This window comes from Mytilus californianus, unplaced genomic scaffold (assembly GCF_021869535.1).
Source record: "Mytilus californianus isolate M0D057914Y unplaced genomic scaffold, xbMytCali1.0.p SCAF_1, whole genome shotgun sequence".
Classification (NCBI taxonomy): domain Eukaryota; kingdom Metazoa; phylum Mollusca; class Bivalvia; order Mytilida; family Mytilidae; genus Mytilus; species Mytilus californianus.
This window is the reverse complement of record NW_026262581.1, coordinates 41,204,896-41,224,455: the sequence shown is the minus strand read 5'-3', so window position 1 is coordinate 41,224,455 and position 19,560 is coordinate 41,204,896. Positions and strand designations below refer to the sequence as shown.

Below are 19,560 nucleotides of genomic sequence, written 5' to 3'. Positions count from 1 at the left end.
TTTAATTTGGAAAGACGTTATTCTACAATAAGCTATACTGCTGTTACAAAAAATAAAGGAACAGTTTTAAGGAATGTTATGGTGTGTGTTTTTATGGTATGAGCACGGAAGCCTTGTCTGTCACAAGTTTATTTTTTTACCTGCATGCAGCCTTGATACAAATGTTGTAGTTTCAGATATCAGCAAGGTATTGTACATTTTTGTATGATTAACCCGTTTTTTAGAAAGAAGTTACATATTCCAAAATTGCATCTTTTGTCTCTTTAACAAAAGTATCTTTGACAGCTACATGTATAGAATAAAGAATGGAAACGGGGAGTGTGTCAAAGAGACAACAACCCAACCAAAATATACAAGTCAACCCAACCAAAATATACAAGTCAACCCAACCAAAATATACAAGTCAACCCGAGGCCACCAATGGGTCTTCAACACAGCTAGAAATCCCACACCCAGAGGCAGCCCCGAGCAGGCCCCGAAACACAATGTACACTAGATCAAGAAAATGGATGCCATTTTATGCTCCAACACATATAGATGAACCAAATTTAAAAAATTTACAAGATCAACAAAGGTAAGAGGTTCCTGACTTAGGACAGACGCAAAAATGCGGCGGTGTTAAACAGGTTTTATGAGCGCTCAACCTTCCCCCTTCTATAGCCAAGGTAGACATATATAACTTAAACTATGCTAGCTATGAAATTTAATAATAATTAAACTACAAGCCATCCGCTGTATTTCAAAAGGCTATCTGTTTCTTAAGAAAATAACCATACTTTGCGTGGTGATTATTTAAGCAATCCATTCATTTTTTTTTTACACGAGACTCAGATGAAGTCCAAACTACAAAAAGAATCAACAATACTGAATACAATTCTATAAGCAATCATCATTCAAAAATGTTAAAGAGGTACACCAAAAAATTGAAATAGTTTTCCCCATTTTCACGCAAATTTAATTCCTAACTTGCAACTCGACTTTCTTAACTCGCAACTCGACCTTCGTAACTCGCAACTCGACTTTCGTAACTCGCAACTCAACTTTTGTAACTCACAACTCGATACTCGACAACAAGTGAATCTCGATAATGAATAGTCTGCCACACAAAATGCAGCAAACAATTGTGTACAAAAACGAAAATAAATTTCCTGCGACAAAGCCACGGAAAAATAAGAATTTGTAGCAAAAGAGAGACGAAAGATACAAAAGGGATAATCAAAAACCACCTGACAATGCCCTAGCAAAAGACGAAAAAATGACTAAAAGACAAACAACAGTATACAAAACACAACATTGAAATCTAAAGACTGAGCAACACAAACCCCACAAAAACCGGGGGTCGGATTCCAGGTGCTCCCGAAGGGTAAGCAGATCCTGCTCCATATGCGACACCCGTCGTGTTACTCTTATAAAATACTTTGAAAAGTTATATATCATCGGCAATCTGATTGGGCATCACACAATAGTGTATTGGTAATTGAGTCATAGCAACAGATGAAAATTATTAGTCAATCCGCAAAAAATCCTCCTGCCCTACCCCCTGGAATATCAACGGTTTATTTGTCCCCTTATATCTAAATATTAATGACAAGCTTTTTTGGCAGTGTTTGTAATTTTGTACAGAATGCAAGGAGTTTGACGACCTCATGTAAGAGAAAATATAAAGATATAAATTCTGAAAGTTTAATGTCCTATGAACATTTAAAGGCGGTTATTTGACTGATTTATAATAATTTTTGCTTTTTAATTTCTGAGGACCAAAACACAAAAAAAAAAGGGCTTTAAAAAGACTAAATTTTGTTTGATGATTTAAAGTTGTACACCTTTTTCTTGAAATTGAAACTAATGAAGAAATGTTAACTAGGATATATGAAAAATGTGATAATTGCAGTTTTCTTTTACCGTAGTCAACTTCCCATTATTAGGAAGTAGCATAACATGTAACCCTGCCTATGGCTGAAAGAATATATAATGGTACCACAACTTACGTGTAGTCCCCAACTGATGTAAGCAGAAGTTGATCAACTATTAGAGTATGCATTGATTTTAAACTGTACATATCAAACTAAAAGGCTTCCTGTACTGTTCTTTCCAAAGTTTTCAAGCTAAGTTCAGTGAATATTGGACTTATGTTTCAAAAGATATAACACAGTAACCAAATGCCTGTCCCAATTTCAGTCTAGCCATTTCTGTGTTGTGACTTCCAACCTAGGACATTCAAAATCAGTAGAGGTATTTTTCACTCCATAGGGTATTATCATGCCAAATGCAGTAAAAGTTTAACAAATGGTTGGGAGAACACTATCTGGAGACCGTAATTTCCTGTTGCATTAATTAAAGAATTGAAAAAAAAATCTATATTTAACAAAAAATCAATTTTATTTTAGTAGTCTCTACTCAATTTCTTTGCCAACATGATCTTTCAGCATCTTATCTGTACTATTAGAATCAAAAAGAAGATAGCTAGGCAGTGCAATTTGTTGCTAAGTGTTTAATAATTTGTACATATCTGTACTATCGTAAAATATCTTGATAGTTAAAGTTATATGAAACGAGTCTCTTGTAATTTCAATGTTATCAAAATTATTGAACCAATGCATGCATATATACTAAACTAAGTTCTATATGAATGTTTTTTATATTTATTACGAATCTATAACGTATTATTGACAAATAATATTTCGTTCAGTGATTGTTGATCCCAAGCTAATAAACTTTCCAGTTTGTTGCCAAGTTTACCGGATTGTGACATTGATAAACTATCAACACAGAGCACTGGAGCATGTGACAAAGAAGTGAATTGATAGAGCCATGATATTTTTTTATTATCTTCTCCATGTGTTCCCATTTGTTAATTAAACTTTTCCTTAATGGTTGTTAAATGATTTGTTGTATTAAATTTGTTCTTTAAAAATCAGTTATTACTATTAACCTTCCAGTGCACATTTGTTTACTTTCTTTCATCATGGTTTTCCCCTTGCACTGTGGCCGATATTCCGATAAGAGGTCTCGTAGCTAAGGTCACTGCATACAGGAAAATCTTGGCGAATTAGTGTAGGAGAAGACAATAATTCAATTGCAGTACATTTATGAAGATTTTGATAATATAAAGGATTTTCTTTTACAAGAAAGTTCATGTACACTTGTATATAAAACATAAGCACTGGCTACAATTACACGCAAAAAGTAACAATAGGAAATAATTATTGTTACTTCCGAGACTAATTGCCGAAATAAATATCTGGACAGGGACCCGATTTCATACGGAAGTTGCAGGTTATAGTTACCGGCAAAATTTTACATAAAATTAGTAAATTATGCCTTTTTTGTGTGTAGCATACTTTGTCCTGTCTTCGTGTCATTTCCCCATATATGTTGTTTTACATATATTGAACACATTTATATGAATAGATAATTATTTATTGAACATAGCAATGATAAATTGAAAGAACATTTATACACATTTAAAATTCTTTTAGCTATTTATTTTGGTGGTACTTCCTGCACATTCAGTATGTATTCCTGAAGTGAAGTTATACTTTTATTGAGTAAAAATTCGTAAGGGTTCCGCGGAACCCAGTGTCTCGCCTACTTTTTCTGTTAATCGCAGGCTCAACAAAAATGAGGACGTAAATCAATAAAAATATTCCTCTTGATACTATCTTTTGATTGTAAGAAGCTTCTGTCCAAGTTTGGTAAAAATCCAGGATAGTTTATGAATCTAATAAATGTTTCAAAGCTTTAACTGCAGACTGAATGTAATATTAACTGGAAGAAAACAAAATTTCCTTCTAGATACTAGCATTTGATCATAAACAAGCTTCCTTCCAAGTTTGGTACAAATCCAAAATAGTATAAGAAAGTTATTAAAATTTTTAAAACTTTAACCACAGAGTGAATGTGTTGTTTCCTGGCAGAAAATCTAAGTCCATTTAAAAGTAAAATAATAAAAAAATGGATTTATTTTTTTACAAAATTTCCTTCTAGATACTAGCTTTTGATCATAAACAAGCTTCTGTCCAAGTTTGGTACAAATCCAAAATAGAATAAGAAAGTTATTAAAATTTTAAAAACTTTAACCACAGAGTGAATGTAATATTTCCCAGCAGAAAAACTAAGTCCATTTATAAGTAAAATACGGAAAAAATGGAATTTTATTTTTACAAAATTTACTTCTTAATACTATCTTATGATCATAAACAAGCTTCTATCCAAGTTTGGTAGAAATCCAGGATAGTTTAAGAAAGTTATTAAAATTTGAAAAACTTTAACCACAGAGTGAATATTTGTGGACGCCGCCGCCGCCGACGGAATGTAGGATCGCTATGTCTCGCTTTTTCGACTAAAGTCGAAGGCTCGACAAAAATGACTTATATCTCAAAATTATATACTTTATTATCTGTTAAAGCAGTATTACACTATATAAAATAAAGTTTTCTGGTAATATCTATCGGTCCTTGCATCAATATTCAGTTTTTGAGAGTTCTTAGGGAAATCATGGTACTGAACCTTAGGTAGCAATTTATTTCACAGATGTTCCCAAGTCAAAACATTTTTTAGATGAGTGCCTGTCTGAATATATTTATTTAACTTATGATATTATAGTTGCCTGCAATTTCAGTATGAAATCAGGTCAATGTCTGGAAATACTTTTCGGCAATAACCCGTCTCAGAAGTAACAATAACTATTTCCTATTGTTACTTTTTGCGGGAAATTGTAGCCAGTGCCTAAAACATATCCAACTTTTTTTTAAATTTGAAGCTTCACATATGACTTTAAATGTTGGGGTTGTTTTAACTCTATTTATGATGAGATATTAATGTGATATGAACTTTGTTTTATACTAGACTAAATTAATAAGATGGATTTTGGACCTCAGTTCACAATGTAGTAGTTGTCAGGAGGACATATCACCCCAATCTGACACATTATTCAGACTTGGTTACCATCAATCTTTTGTTTTTACTCTTTAATACTACTTGCTGTGAACAGGAGCAGCCAATACCACTTTTAAAAAAGTCTTTTGTTTGACCAATCAGGTATCAAACCCATGACATTTAACACTCTAGGTCAGCATGCTTCCACCAGATAACCATTTCTGGTTCAATGCTGGCACAAGAACCAATACATAAACAACAAAATAATTTTGATACTAATATGTTTATTTCTTACTGACAGGATTAACATATATCACAAGAAATATTGCAAGTAACAACTCACTATAGTTGTGAGTTACAGGATTTTCAATAAAGGACTACACTGATTACCGAGTGCATATTGATATGACCACAGCAAAGCAACAAGAGGCCTAGTTTCTAAAGAAGAAAAATGCAACATATTGGCTTTTTTTTTTTAGTTATTCAGTGATTGAAAATGACTGGAAACCAAATTCTTCAAACCTGAAGAAAAAGTTTGTTGGTTCTTTTGGACTTTTCATTGCTGTTAAAGTGAAATCAAATATGATTAAAAACTCTCCGGCAGGAATTTCTGTAAGATTGCCGAATAAAAATCTACATTGCGACTATTACTAAGGCTGCAGCCTCTTGTAATTACAAAAACAAAAATTTAATAGATGCGGTGCAAAATCCTTTACATCCAAGCCAGACAATTGTAGAAGGGCTACCAAATGAAAATAAACAGATTTGTCCCTTTGCCCCAAAATATCTCAGGAGAAAACAGGTAATCAAAGATTACAAAGTCTGTGTTGTTATGCATTAAAAACTCACATCACCTATTTGATAAGCTGTACCTTCATTAATTAATTTCTTTTGCATTTAATGGTACACAGGTATCTGAGTACCCAAGTTTAAAGTGTAAAAGGTAGGTCATACTCATTGACTTTTGTGTCTTTCTCATTCACGTTAACCACTTATCTCCTTTTGTTCATATTTATATATGGCATTGATATATAACCAAAACTTTCTCAGGACTGGATCCAAATGAAAAATCACTCTCAAATTTTACAAGACACTTTTGCATTATGTCAAAAAGCTGTAGTAAAGAGTACCCTTGATACATAATAATAGATTTCTGGGAAAATCACCTAATTGTTGCTGAACTATAACTCAAAATAGACTCCAAAACAAGGACCATTTCCTTACTTACATCTTTTTTATCAACTGAAATGTATCAATATCAAAATAATATCATGGCAGTACAAAAGCAAAGAGACTACTGGACTGAGCAAGAATATGGCAGTAATAATTGTTCCCCGCGTGATGGGTTGTGGGGGGCATAGAAAAACCTAATGCTTTATTTCCAGTTGACAAAGATACACAAATTTCTAAGGTTACTCTAGGCATCAAATGATATTACTTAAAACTATTTTTGTTATCATTGTTTATGTTATTTTTGGATTTGAACACTGCTGACAAACAATAACTTTTGAAATGTAAATATGGTGAATCAATTTGTATTAAACTAAATCAGAATGTATGGAAGGATTTATGAACTTACACAAGAGTAAGCATAAATCAATACGTCCAGTTACATTTTTAAAGAAGAATAGAAATGACAAAAAAAAAGTGAGAAAAAAATCCCATCCTGATCTAAAGTACTTATAATATAACAATCTTGATCTTTATAGTACATTGTACTTATAATATAACAATCTTGATCTTTATAGTACTTATACTATAACAACTATTGCATATGGCAACAGTAAAATTATTGCTGAAATATATAAAGCTTCTATTACTACAACTAATATCTGATTATTCACAAGAATGGCTTTTACATAAGGATGTATCACTTCCATGGCAACCATTTTGGTCATATAGCTCCTCAAGTAATTAGAATAAAATGTACTTTTGGAACAGATTTGGAGGAGGGAGGAATGTAGACATGGAAATATTCTGAAATTTTATGATTATTCCAAGAAATAAATTGCATTCAAGTAGTTCTTTGGAGTTAAAATATCTTCAACCTTTGCTATTGAATGCTAAGGCTACAAAAAAGTCACAAAAGGCCAGATTAAATGTTTGATGTTGTAACAATTATTGATGTATATCTCATCAGATTTGTCTGCTCATTAAAACAAGCTTAATAAGTTTTAAGTCAGACAAAAAAGTTACTTATTGAAGAATATTGCATATTTTCCATTTAACATTTTCATAGAATATTTTCAGTGAATTTAATTTATTAAGCAATAAATAAGTTTTGTGTGTATATATGTTAAATTTCTGTAAAATTTTGGCACTACTTTCTTGACACTGTTGTAACATTCACTGTAACTGAACAAAAAAATTCCTTTACAGAACTGCATGATAAAATCACTATAAGCAATTACATTTACTGCTGTAAAAAGTGTGATGCTGAAAATCATGTCTGACCATCTATTTGAAAACTTTGAAAACGATATACATTTATAACTTGCACAACCTTTCAAATATACAACCAAAAAGTTAAAATTAACACAAAACGAGACAACATAATGTCTAACGAGACAAAATACATAAATATCACATGACTGCCCAGTAAAGCACTTATAAAAATTACCAATGGAATGATCAGTTATATTGTTAATATTATAATATATTATTTATACATATATTGCGTAAATAGAGCACACAATTAAATTATCATTAAGTATAATACAATAAAACTAAATATGTTCAAGATGCATAGTATGGTTATCTGAATATAACATATATCATTAGTTTTAAAAGTGAAAAACAATGTTTGATCTTTGAAGCTTTCCTCTAGATTTCCCAGTCCAGAAGAACACAAATAATTGTTTCCATGTTGAACTTGAAAAAAAACCAACTAAGTCCAAATAACTGTTCATAAGCCAACACTGAAGGATGCAGTAGAAAAGATTTTTTTAAGAAACTAAATACAGTTCCAGATGAAAAAGAAATCTATATTATATGGATTAAATATGGTTCAGGTATCACAGATCAAATTTATTCGTTCATTGTGTATTAATTTACGTTTTTTGATTGAGTTAAGCTTTCCAATTGATATTTTATAGTGTGTCTTTCTATGTTGTGATGTTATACTATTGTTTCAGAAAAGGGAGAGGTTTGGTACCATTAAAACGTTTTATCCCGCTGCAAATGTTTGCACCTGTCCTAAGTCAGGAATCTGATGTACAGTAGTTGTCGTCTGTTTATGTAGTTCATACGTGTTTCTCGTTTTTATATAGATTAGACCGTTGGTTTTCCCGTTTGAATGGTTTTACACTAGTAATTTTTGGGGCCCTTTATAGCTTGCTGTTCGGTGTGAGCCAATGCTCCATGTTGAAGGCCGTACCTTGACCTATAATGGTTTACTTTTATAAATTGTTACTTGGATGGAGAGTTGTCTCATTGGCACTCATACCACATCTTCCTATATCTATCCCCTTGAGTAGGTTTATAATCATATTCAAGTCTTCTGACTGTTCTATGCTACAACTTTACATGTAAATTTGTGAGGATTTAATATTGTTTATATTCTTTGGTATTAAATTAAAATAAATACAACATAAAACATAAGGAATGCATTATTAATTGACTGATCATTTTCTTGAACCAATTATCAAGGAATGAAAAAAAAAAAAGTACTGCCTTATGCAATAAGTATTTATCACCTACAATTTTTTGCAATATATGGTGGGATTTTAACAGACTTAGTACCAAAAGAAGCTAAAATGTCACAGGTTTTTTTTTTATTTGTTTACTTGGTTATACTTTTATTATCAGACTTTCTCATTTTCTGATGATATATACACAAGTTTTATTTTTGACCAGAAATTTGCTATACATTTACATATAACCAAATTAAATTGTAAAAAAATAATATACATGTTCCAATCAGGAGAAAATAAAAACAACTGAAGACAAACCTATGACCAAATAAACAAATATACTTTAGACAAATCTGTGTCTTTCGTCACATGGTTTGTTAAAAATCCTTAAATGACTTCAAAATTTTTTAGTTGTATACAAGGTTTTATATAAATCAAAGTACTGAAGTACTGAACATCGGATGACCACAAGTTCTTGAGGATGGTCAAAAGCACTTGTCTCAGAAAAAAACAACATATCTCTTTACCTAAAACTGAGGTTAATGTACAGAGATATATTTTTTTCTAAGACAAGTTCGTGCGTGGATGATGAAAAATTCGATTTTTCTAAGATTGGATACGAGTAGGCATTCATATTTTCCCGCAAAATCAATTACAGAGTTACCGGTCCTTGACGGTATTTTCACAAAACGTTCTTTGAGATATTCTTCCGCATGCTTTAACACAATTTTTCGGTACGTGTGCATTGATATTATCAATGATTTTTTACTTATATATATATATCTAACTACAAAACATTTTCATATTATTAATTTATGTTGTAAACAAAAATATTTTTATCAGTATTCATTGAAGAGATGTATTTATATCAAACGATAAGGAATGTTATTTTGCACTCGTTTATGTGCGCGTATTTATCATGTTTATAGATCGGTTACAAACCCAAAACTAATTTACATAATGGAAATCTAGGCGATAGCAATACATCTCGATGTAAAAATATGGCAACAAAATACTTATTACAAAACACTGTACTTAAATATACATTTTCAAAAGATTAGCTTAGTCTACTCAATTTAACAAACAGAACCCATTCACAGGTGTAAAATCCTATCATTACGAAAGGAAAACTTATTTTTCAATATTGCATTTATAAAAATGTCTCAATGTCATACATGTATATATATTTCTCTTGCACTGCATAATGCCACATTGTATAATAATAAGTACACAACCAGAAATTCTAATTATCCCATAATTTACATACTGCGGACTCATTAATATTCGTGGGATACCAATTTTCATGGATTTTGTGGGTATAAATAATTCACCAATTTAGATGTTCAACTAAGTGCTAATTATGTACAGAATTGTATGCAGACTTTAGTAAAACCACCAAATCAAATATCCACGAAAATTGGTACCCATGAAAAATAAATGAATCCACAATAATCTTATATGATCACAAAAACTACTATCAGTATATGATAAAAAGCTGAAGCTTTTACATCCAGTTAAAAAAGACACAACTTGCAGTATAAGTTCATATATCAATTTAAAATAAAAATGAATAAATATATATAAAACTGTTAAAAAGAAAATGGAATGTACATATTCATTTTTCATGAATAATAAAGAGATAAAAAATAACATATTATATTTTTAGAATAGCTCATGGAAGATCTTAATATATATACAACTGTTTATAAGATCAAAATCAGAAATAGCTTTTTAAGCATGAACTTTGATGCTGGTGTTTGCTTGATATGTTAAAAATTTTAGTGGTGAATCCAGAACTTTAAAAGGGGGCTGGATTATTTATAATGTTTCTCTAATTCTTTGGCAATTTAACCCTTTCCGGACCCATTGTATAAACAAATTTAATCAACGTGTAATTGCTGATGATCTCAGAAGATGATTGGATGAGTCTAAGGGTCATTACCTTTAAAAGCTCACTGGATGAATGAAATTGTGCTAACAGGTGTTAATGAAATTGACAACTTTGTGGAATGTGGAAGGCACTCGAATTGGATTTTCATTTATCAAAAATGAAAATGTATTTGATAATCATTAGAGAAAGAGATTCTTACATAGTTACTTGTGGATTATCAAATTTATCCAATCTCGATAGTAAAATTATCAATTTTAAAATTCGACAGTTTAACTATCTCGATTGGATAAATCTGATAATCCACTGGTACCAATGTAAGAATCTACATATATATATAACCTTAAGGCTGAAACAAGTTTACATATAAGTTTTGTAAATAATCGATCATTAACAGTATAATGAAAGGAATGTTTAAACAGCAATAAATCTTTCAATATGCAAGGAAATCTATGCAGGGTTGAATTTCCACATTTATTAGCTGCCAATAACAAAGGAAAGCTTAAACATATGCGGAAAAATGATATACAGTATGTTGTACCCCAAAAAGGGCAGGGGAAATTTTTTGACATTTTTCTTTGGCAGTGCATAGGGAAAGGGGAATAGTAAAGACAAATATAACACTGGTTAAAGACAAAAGGGAAAGGGGAATAGTAAAGACAAATATAACACTGGTGAAAGACAAAAGGGAAAGGGGAATAGTAAAGACAAATATAACACTGGTTAATGACAAAAGGGAAAGGGGAATAGTAAAGACAAATATAACACTGGTTAAAGACAAAAGGGAAAGGGGAATAGTAAAGACAAATATAACACTGGTTAAAGACAAAAGGGAAAGGGGAATAGTAAAGACAAATATAACACTGGTGAAAGACAAAAGGGAAAGGGGAATAGTAAAGACAAATATAACACTGGTTAATGACAAAAGGGAAAGGGGAATAGTAAAGACAAATATAACACTGGTTAAAGACAAAAGGGAAAGGGGAATAGTAAAGACAAATATAACACTGGTTAATGACAAAAGGGAAAGGGGAATAGTAAAGACAAATATAACACTGGTTAATGACAAAAGGGAAAGGGGAATAGTAAAGACAAATATAACACTGGTTAATGACAAAAGGGAAAGGGGAATAGTAAAGACAAATATAACACTGGTTAAAGACAAAAGGGAAAGCAAAAAGGCAAACTATTTTGTCCAATTTTGGCTTGGGAAACAGCTAAAATAGGTAAAAAATTCGTAAGGGTTCCGCGGAACCCAGTGTCTCGCCTACTTTTGCTGTTAATCGCAGGCTCAACAAAAATGAGGAAAAAAATTAATAAAAATATTCCTCTCTATACTATCTTTTGATTGTAAGTAGCTTCTGTCCAAGTTTGGTAAAAATCCAGGATAGTTTATCAATCTAATAAATGTTTTAAAAACTTAAAGTGCAGACTGTATGTAATGTTAACTGGAAGAAAAACTAAGTCCATTTACAAGTAAAATACGGAAAAAATGGAATTTATTTTTTACTTTTTTACAAAATTTACTTCTGGATACTATCTTTTGATCATAAACAAGGTTCTTTCCAAGTTTGGTAGAAATCCAGGATAGTTTAAGAAAGTTATTAAAATTTCAAAAACTTTAACCACAGAGTGAATGTAATGTTTCATGGCAGAAAAACTAAGTCCATTTATAAGTAAAATACAGAAAAAATGGAATTTTTTTTTTACAAAATTTACTTCTGGATACTATCTTTTGATTATAAACAAGCTTCTTTCCAAGTTTGGTAGAAATCCAGGATAGTTTAAGAAAGTTATTAAAATTTCAAAAACTTTAACCACAGAGTGAATGTAATGTTTCTTGGCAGAAAAACTAAGTCCATTTATAAGTAAAATACGGAAAAAATGGAATTTTTTTTTTTACAAAATTTACTTTTGAATATTATCTTATGATCATAAACAAGCTTCTGTCCAAGTTTGGTAGAAATCCAGGATAGTTTAAGAAAGTTATTAAAATTTCAAAAACTTTAACCACAGAGTGAATGTTATGTTTCTTGGCAGAAAAACTAAGTCCATTTATAAGTAAAATACGGAAAAATTGGAATTTTTTTTTTACAAAATTTACTTTTGAATATTATCTTATGATCATAAACAAGCTTCTGTCCAAGTTTGGTAGAAATCCAGGATAGTTTAAGAAAGTTATTAAAATTTCAAAAACTTTAACCACAGAGTTATTATTTGTGGACGCCGCCGACGACGACGCCGACGGAATGTAGGATCGCTATGTCTCGCTTTTTCGACAAAAGTCGAAGGCTCGACAATAAAAATACACATTTCTAATGTTTATAATTATCATCCGATAAGAACGGCAGCATTGTTTGAATATATTCATTTACATGTAAATGCATCATTTTACACGTTAAAAACATGGATTAATTCTGTAAACACAAGATCAATAGTTTTATTTTGCAATATCTTTAAATGGCAGTAAAGCAGGATTTAAATTGTACGTGGAGTATGATATCATAATTTATCCAATTTTTACGATGCTTTCCATCTTCTGAATGTAGCTGCTCCATCTTTCTTCCATTCTTCTGAGGATATAAATATTTGTTCACTAATAGCAAGGTTTGATAGCAATGTTCCTGCACCAATAAAAGCACTGTAATATCTTTGTGGTGAAGCATGTACCTGAAATAGACAAAAAAATACTGGATTTATACAAGCATAGAAAGAAGGTTATGCCAATTCATGTTAACCCTTTTACTAAATCAAAGGTCATGTTAACCCTTTCACTAAATCAAAGGTCATGTTAACCCTTTTACTAAATCAAAGGTCATGTTAACCCTTTCACTAAATCAAAGGTCATGTTAACCCTTTTACTAAATCAGAGGTCATGTTAACCCTTTTATTAAATCAAAGGTCATGTTAACCCTTTCACTAAATCAGAGGTCATGTTAACCCTTTAGCTAAATCAATGGCCTTGTTAACCCCTTCACTAAATCTAAGGTCATGTTAACCCTTTTGCTAAATCAATGACCTTGTTAACCCTTTCACTAAATCAAAGGTCATGTTAACCCTTTTGCTATATCAATGGTCATATCAACCCCTTTACTAACTGAAAGGGTATGTTAACCCAAAAATCAAAACTACATATTGAAAGAATACCAGACCATAGAGGTATGTAAGTTTCTTGGAAATAACCAGGATGTCTCAAAATAAACTTCACCTTAATGATCTCTTAGAAAGGTGTTTGCTTGCAAAATTATTCATATTTCCTTTAAACAGAACTTTTGACATTAATCCCATATGCAGTCTAATTCACACAATATTCCACTTTTGTTTAATAATCACTTTTAGTCATGTTTAGGCCCCCTTAACTTGAAAACTTAATGAAAATATATCTCAACTGAACACTACACTGGCAATCTTGTAGATAGTAGCTGATTTTTGCATAAACTTCTTAAAAGTTAAAGACATGAATAATGCCACCATTCTAGACATAAATGCCTTAGGGCCTCCAGTTTTATACTCTCAACGGTTTCATGGTATACACATAATTTCAAATAAATATATGAAACAAGAATACGTATCATTTAAGGTAACAGGTACGTAAATGGCTTGTCCAACGATTTTTTCAAGAAATTGTATACACGTAGAACTTTTAAAAATACAAAGAAAAATCAAAAAATTTAAGTGAGTAACCAATCTACTTTCAAAGTTACAGTCATTTGAAAATGTTACGGAAACACCCATAAAGTACATAGACATAACGTCAAATTTTCGCCAAAAATTAGAAATTTCAAGCTTATTTTATTCTGCAGTTAAAACCATTCCTACGATTTTTCTATAAAAATTAAATGTTTTTATAGTTGAATTTTTCTTTCTATTGATATATAATTTTCCTAGGGTTACCAAACTCCCTTTTTATATATCAGTCGTTGAAAGTGTGTTGCCGACGGGAAAAGGTTGAAATTGCATGACATCGCCGAATAGGATTACGCAACATCAATTCTCCATCAGCAGAATCGTCGTCTACCAACATAGAAATATTGTCACATAAAGATAACAACCGCTTCATTAAGGTGTCTCTTTGGTTACAATTTGTTCCTCTAAACTAATGCGCTATAGCGCCTATGAAAAAATTATCCTGTCTGAAAAAAAAAGTATTATTTACCGATTAATATTTTTTACGGATTATACGAGACCGTATGCATTCATAACTTATTTCTTCAATCAGTGTGCAGTTTATGTCAATGCACAACAACTCAATGATTAAATGATTAAAGGACATCTTCATCAATGGACATGTGTATATGTCATATGTCAAGCTCTAAATTGTATAGTCTATAAAAGTTATAAACAAATTTAACAGAAAAACTAAAGGTCTGTCCTTAAAATTGAATTCTCCGAATGACGATATACATTCATTGTTCACATTTTCGTCTCGAAAATGCATGAAATATGTGCTGCTGCACCATAAGGGAAGCGAAATATACCAAAGCCGAAAACAAACTGACAATGCCATAGCAAAAAAAACCCAGTAAAAACGGTCAAAAGACAAACAATATTAAACAAAACACAACAGAAAACTTTTCTTTTACCTGATCGTTGCAGAAGGTCATATAATATATATACAGTATATAATTATGTTCCAACGCAACACAAAAATAAACACATACTTCGAGCCCAATAGTTCTGATTTGAATTTTCGTTGTAAATTAAATGGTGTGTTTAATATGATAAAAGGGGATGTCGGATAAACGTAACTTATAGGTAAAAACACAATAAAAAAGATACTTTGAAGTTTGATGCATATTGTCCTTACTCTTTTCTCCTATCCATATTCTTAGTGAGGACTGTGAATTAATGCAAATATTTTAAAATTGTTTTGTGTCGCGTCGAGAAACTAAACATGTAATACAATAACAAATGTATAAGCGCTCAAACAATGTTTTACTAGTTTGTTAATGACAAAATGTATTTTGAAATAGATTCAAGTATCTTCTGGTCTTTTGTTACCCCGGGTTTCCCGTCAAACTGTTCGGTGAGCAATTCCCGTACGCCATCAACACCTCCTCTTTTGCCTGCAAGGATATTAAGATGGTTTAACCGTAAACCAGATCATGCAATTTTGTTCAACATTGACTTTGAACACACAGTAGATGGCGTATTGATAAATGTATCCAGTCCAGATTTTGTGAGCTGCAAAATAATGAGCATGCTAACTCTGTACTGAACAGAAAAGCTGTGATTTTCAAGAACTCTTGAAGGGAGTTTTAACGTGTTAATTAGCTGTTGCAGGGATTGTACATCGCCAATGGCATTATGTGCATCGTAATCTATGCCAACAATATCCTTGTTCGTAAATCAGAAATTTATGCTTATTTTTAATTATTGCGAAAATTGAAAAGAAATATGTATCGCAAAAAATTCTAATTCTAAATTTAAATAGCAGCATGTGTATACAGTATTTACTGAAATTGCAATAGTTAGTGATGAAATTTTGCCCATTAAAATAAATTAATTAATGCACGTACACATTTCTGAATTTTCAGTATAATTTATGTACTTTGCTTATCATTTTATTTTTGAAGTGGCGGTAAAGGGTAATTTTCGTGCAGCGGGTTCCCTTACCGTATTTTCGTGCTTGAAACTCATTTTTCACAATGTTCCATTCAAATTGACTTAAAAGCAACGTGTACACTTATTTTTTTTTTATAATATAACTATTTTATTTCCCGTTTGTCCGTGGACAAGGCCCCATCCCCATGTCGATTCTCATTCAAGTTTATTTTCCTTTTCTCTTGCTTTACCCTTCTGAAGTAATTTCCGACATTATATTTTACAAATTTCATGTCACGCAGCAAATTAATACTTTTGTATCAATATTCTTAATATAAATTGTTTGTTTTAATCCTTTATTTATCACACTTGGTACTAGTACTTTCCACTTCTATTTATAGACCATATCGCGGACGTGAAAGAAAGCACTGTAAACAACGTTTTTTTGTTTTGTATGAACATCCAAATGAGAAAGTGATTATATAACGAATATCAAATTAGTATTAAGCATATAAAAGCGTGTTTCCTCTTTCTTGTCGAGGGTCTCTTAGTGTTCTTAGGTTTTGAGAAATGAATTTTTCTTTTTATACAACTGTAAGTTGTGACTATATTTGCTATGGAATTTCAATATATAAAATGAAAATAGAAAAGTCAACATTATAGTGTGAGCTTTAATTTGTTATTGTGCGAGTGTATGTGTGTATATGCATAGGTTTGTAATATTCTTTCCCTTACTGCATTTTGTATTCACGTCCCATATTCCCTTTTTTGAAGTCTCTGATCTGTGCCGTTTACCAGTGTTTATTACGTTAGTGTATGGACAGTTACCATAAGGTATATAGAAAATACTTCCGAGACCGATTCTTTGTTCTTTTACACAGTTGTGCAGAAGCAATGGTGCAAAGCAGTTCTTGCAAGCTTTAAGTTGGTCAGCTAGTAAACCCAACTCAACCACTCTCCGACCATCACACCATGCCAAGTTACTTTCATTTTCTTGGGAGGGAAGCAATGTTTCAGTCGGACAAGAAATTTCATTTACCATCACTACACTTTTTGTTATATTTTGATGAAGTTCATTCAATACCCCTAAACGGAAATGACCATTTTGAAAATATTTTTCTGGTGTAAGGGAGATAACTCTCATAACAACAAACGTAAATTTTCCCGTTTTCCGTTAGGGGCGTTCATTTACATACCTCTCACCTTAAAATGATGTGCTTCTTTCGCTTTGTAAACAACAACATGATAAAATTCTCAATATATCTATACTTAGCGCAGACTCAGAGATTACATATTGATGGCTGTTACTATTTACCTCCCACGTAAATCCACATGTATCGTAACCTATATGCAAACACTATATCGATTTCGTTGTCTTCAAATTGAAATTGAAAAAGAAACTACAGAACCATTATTCCTATTCTAATGCAAAATAAAAAGAATTAATGCTCAAGAGCTTAAAAAATGTATAGAATCAAAATAAAATAAAATTCCGCGGAATTTCGTGAACGATCTTGGCGCATTAACTTCATGTCATAACATGACGTCATACAAATGAAAACTTTCAAGCTGGAGTATACGCCCTAAGTTCGGATAATATCGTATTAAAATGGAGTGTTGAGGTAGGTGTTGTTTCATTTTCTAATCTATTGCATTATTCATAAAAAAGAAGATGTGGTATGATTGCCAATGAGACAACTCTCCACAAGAAACCTAATGACACAGAAATTATCAACTATAGGTCACCGTACGGCCTTCAACAATGAGCAAAGCCCATACCGCACAGTCAACTATAAAAGGCCCAGAAATGACAATGTAAAACAATTCAAACGAGAAAACTAACGGCCTAATTTATGTACAAATAAACAGCTGCGCCATGAGCGCGTGAATTTTTATGCAATAAGCATAAATAGTTTCTGACATACGGCGTGACATGCGAAAACCCCCTTTTTTTTTTACAAAAAACTCAATCTCTCTAAAATAAAATTTTGAATCAAAACCAAAAAGTATACAGATCTTAAGATTAATATAACTAAGAAGTGTGTAAAATTTTAAGCAATAATCATAAATCGTTTTTGAGATACGGCGCGACATGTGAAAAACCCCTCCCCCTTTTTTTACAAAATACTCAATAACTCAAAAATAAAATTTTGAATCATCACCAAAAAGTATACAGATCTTAAGGTTAATATAACTAAGAAGTGTGTAAAGTTTTAAGTAATAATCATAAATTGTTTTTGAGATACGGCGTGACATGTGAAAAAAAACACACACTTGTTTTAGTTACTAAGTCCCATAACTCAAAAAGTTTTAATCTTAATTTCACCAAAAAGTATACAGATCGTTTGACCATCATAAGAAACAACTATGTTAAGTTTCATGAAATTTGGATAAGTCATTCTCAAGTTACGGTGCGACATGTTTACGCCGGACAGACGGACGGACGGACGCCATACATTTGTATACCATAATACGTCCCGTCAAAAATTTGACGGGCGTATAAAAATGAATGAAAAACAAATATGTAACACATAAACAAACGACAACCACTGAATTACAGGCTCCTGACTTGGGACAGGCACATACATACAGAATGTGGCGGGGTTGCACATTAGTGGATTTCAGCAAGTCAACATGGCGGCTCACTCCTTAGTTACGACATGTCAGCTGTGAATTTGATAGTAAATAGTAGCCAACAGAAAAAAAAATGTTTGGGTTAAGAATTATAAGGATTGAACACATTTTTTTACTGGCTATTTAAGAAATAGTTCAAGCAAGACTTAGATTTATATGAAATTTGTAGCTTTTGTCTTACAGGGGTAAATTAGAACAACCATACCCACGGCAATCTTACCTTCGCTTCAGTTTTTAAATTACCGTATTTGTCCTATTAGAATCGAATAATTCTTGGAACTCATAGATTTGTTGGACATTTACACGTGGCCTTGGCCGTGATATTCATTAATTTTATCCATCGCTAACGCTTAGGACAAAATTTGAATATCACGGCCCAGGCCATGTGTAAATGTCCAACAAATCTATGGCTTCCATGAATTATTTCTTAAATAGTACACCATGCCCTGTTAACACTATTACATTTCAATGTTCAGCAAACTGTGAAATATGGGTCAAAACTCTAATTTGGTATATATTCTTAAAGTTTCACATCAAGATAGACAAGTGTACTAAGCATCAAGTTGATGTTATAACTAATTAATTGAAAACTACCTCAAACCAAACCTTTAACATGATATGGGACAAACTAATTTACAGAATAATGGAAGGACTGACACACAGACCAGAAAACATGATGTCATGGGCCCTATTATAGTAAGTGGGGCATCCTCAAAATAATCTATCTTTACCTCAACTAAAACTGATGGAGGTGCTAATTTCTTTAACTCTGCTTGTAATCTCTCAGAAAATCCTGGTAACATGGTGACACCTCCACTTAAATATATGGCTCTATATCAATAAAAACATAAATTATGATTATAATAAACAATTCCTGTTTGAAGAATTTTCAACCAACATCTTTCATGGGTCTAATGTTTCACAGATTTTATACTTTTTGAAATTATAAAAAATATTATATCATCAAATACATTTCTAATTCAA

The 19,560-nt window shown here is 31.6% G+C and overlaps 1 protein-coding gene across 4 annotated transcripts in view; it reads right to left on the bottom strand.

The window, feature by feature from the left end:
• Positions 1 to 12,341: 12,341 nt before the first annotated feature.
• Positions 12,342 to 19,560, bottom strand: part of LOC127701559 (extracellular matrix-binding protein ebh-like) — a 64,316-nt gene continuing 57,097 nt past the window's right edge. For all 4 annotated transcript variants that reach the window (XM_052205502.1, XM_052205510.1, XM_052205520.1 and 1 more), the window contains 2 exons: positions 19,308 to 19,407; positions 12,342 to 13,068 (listed from right to left, as the gene is read on the bottom strand). In XM_052205502.1, coding sequence (XP_052061462.1) covers positions 12,919 to 13,068; positions 19,308 to 19,407 — 250 coding nt within the window. In that variant the 3' untranslated portion in view covers positions 12,342 to 12,918. The remainder of the gene's footprint in view (positions 13,069 to 19,307; positions 19,408 to 19,560) is intronic.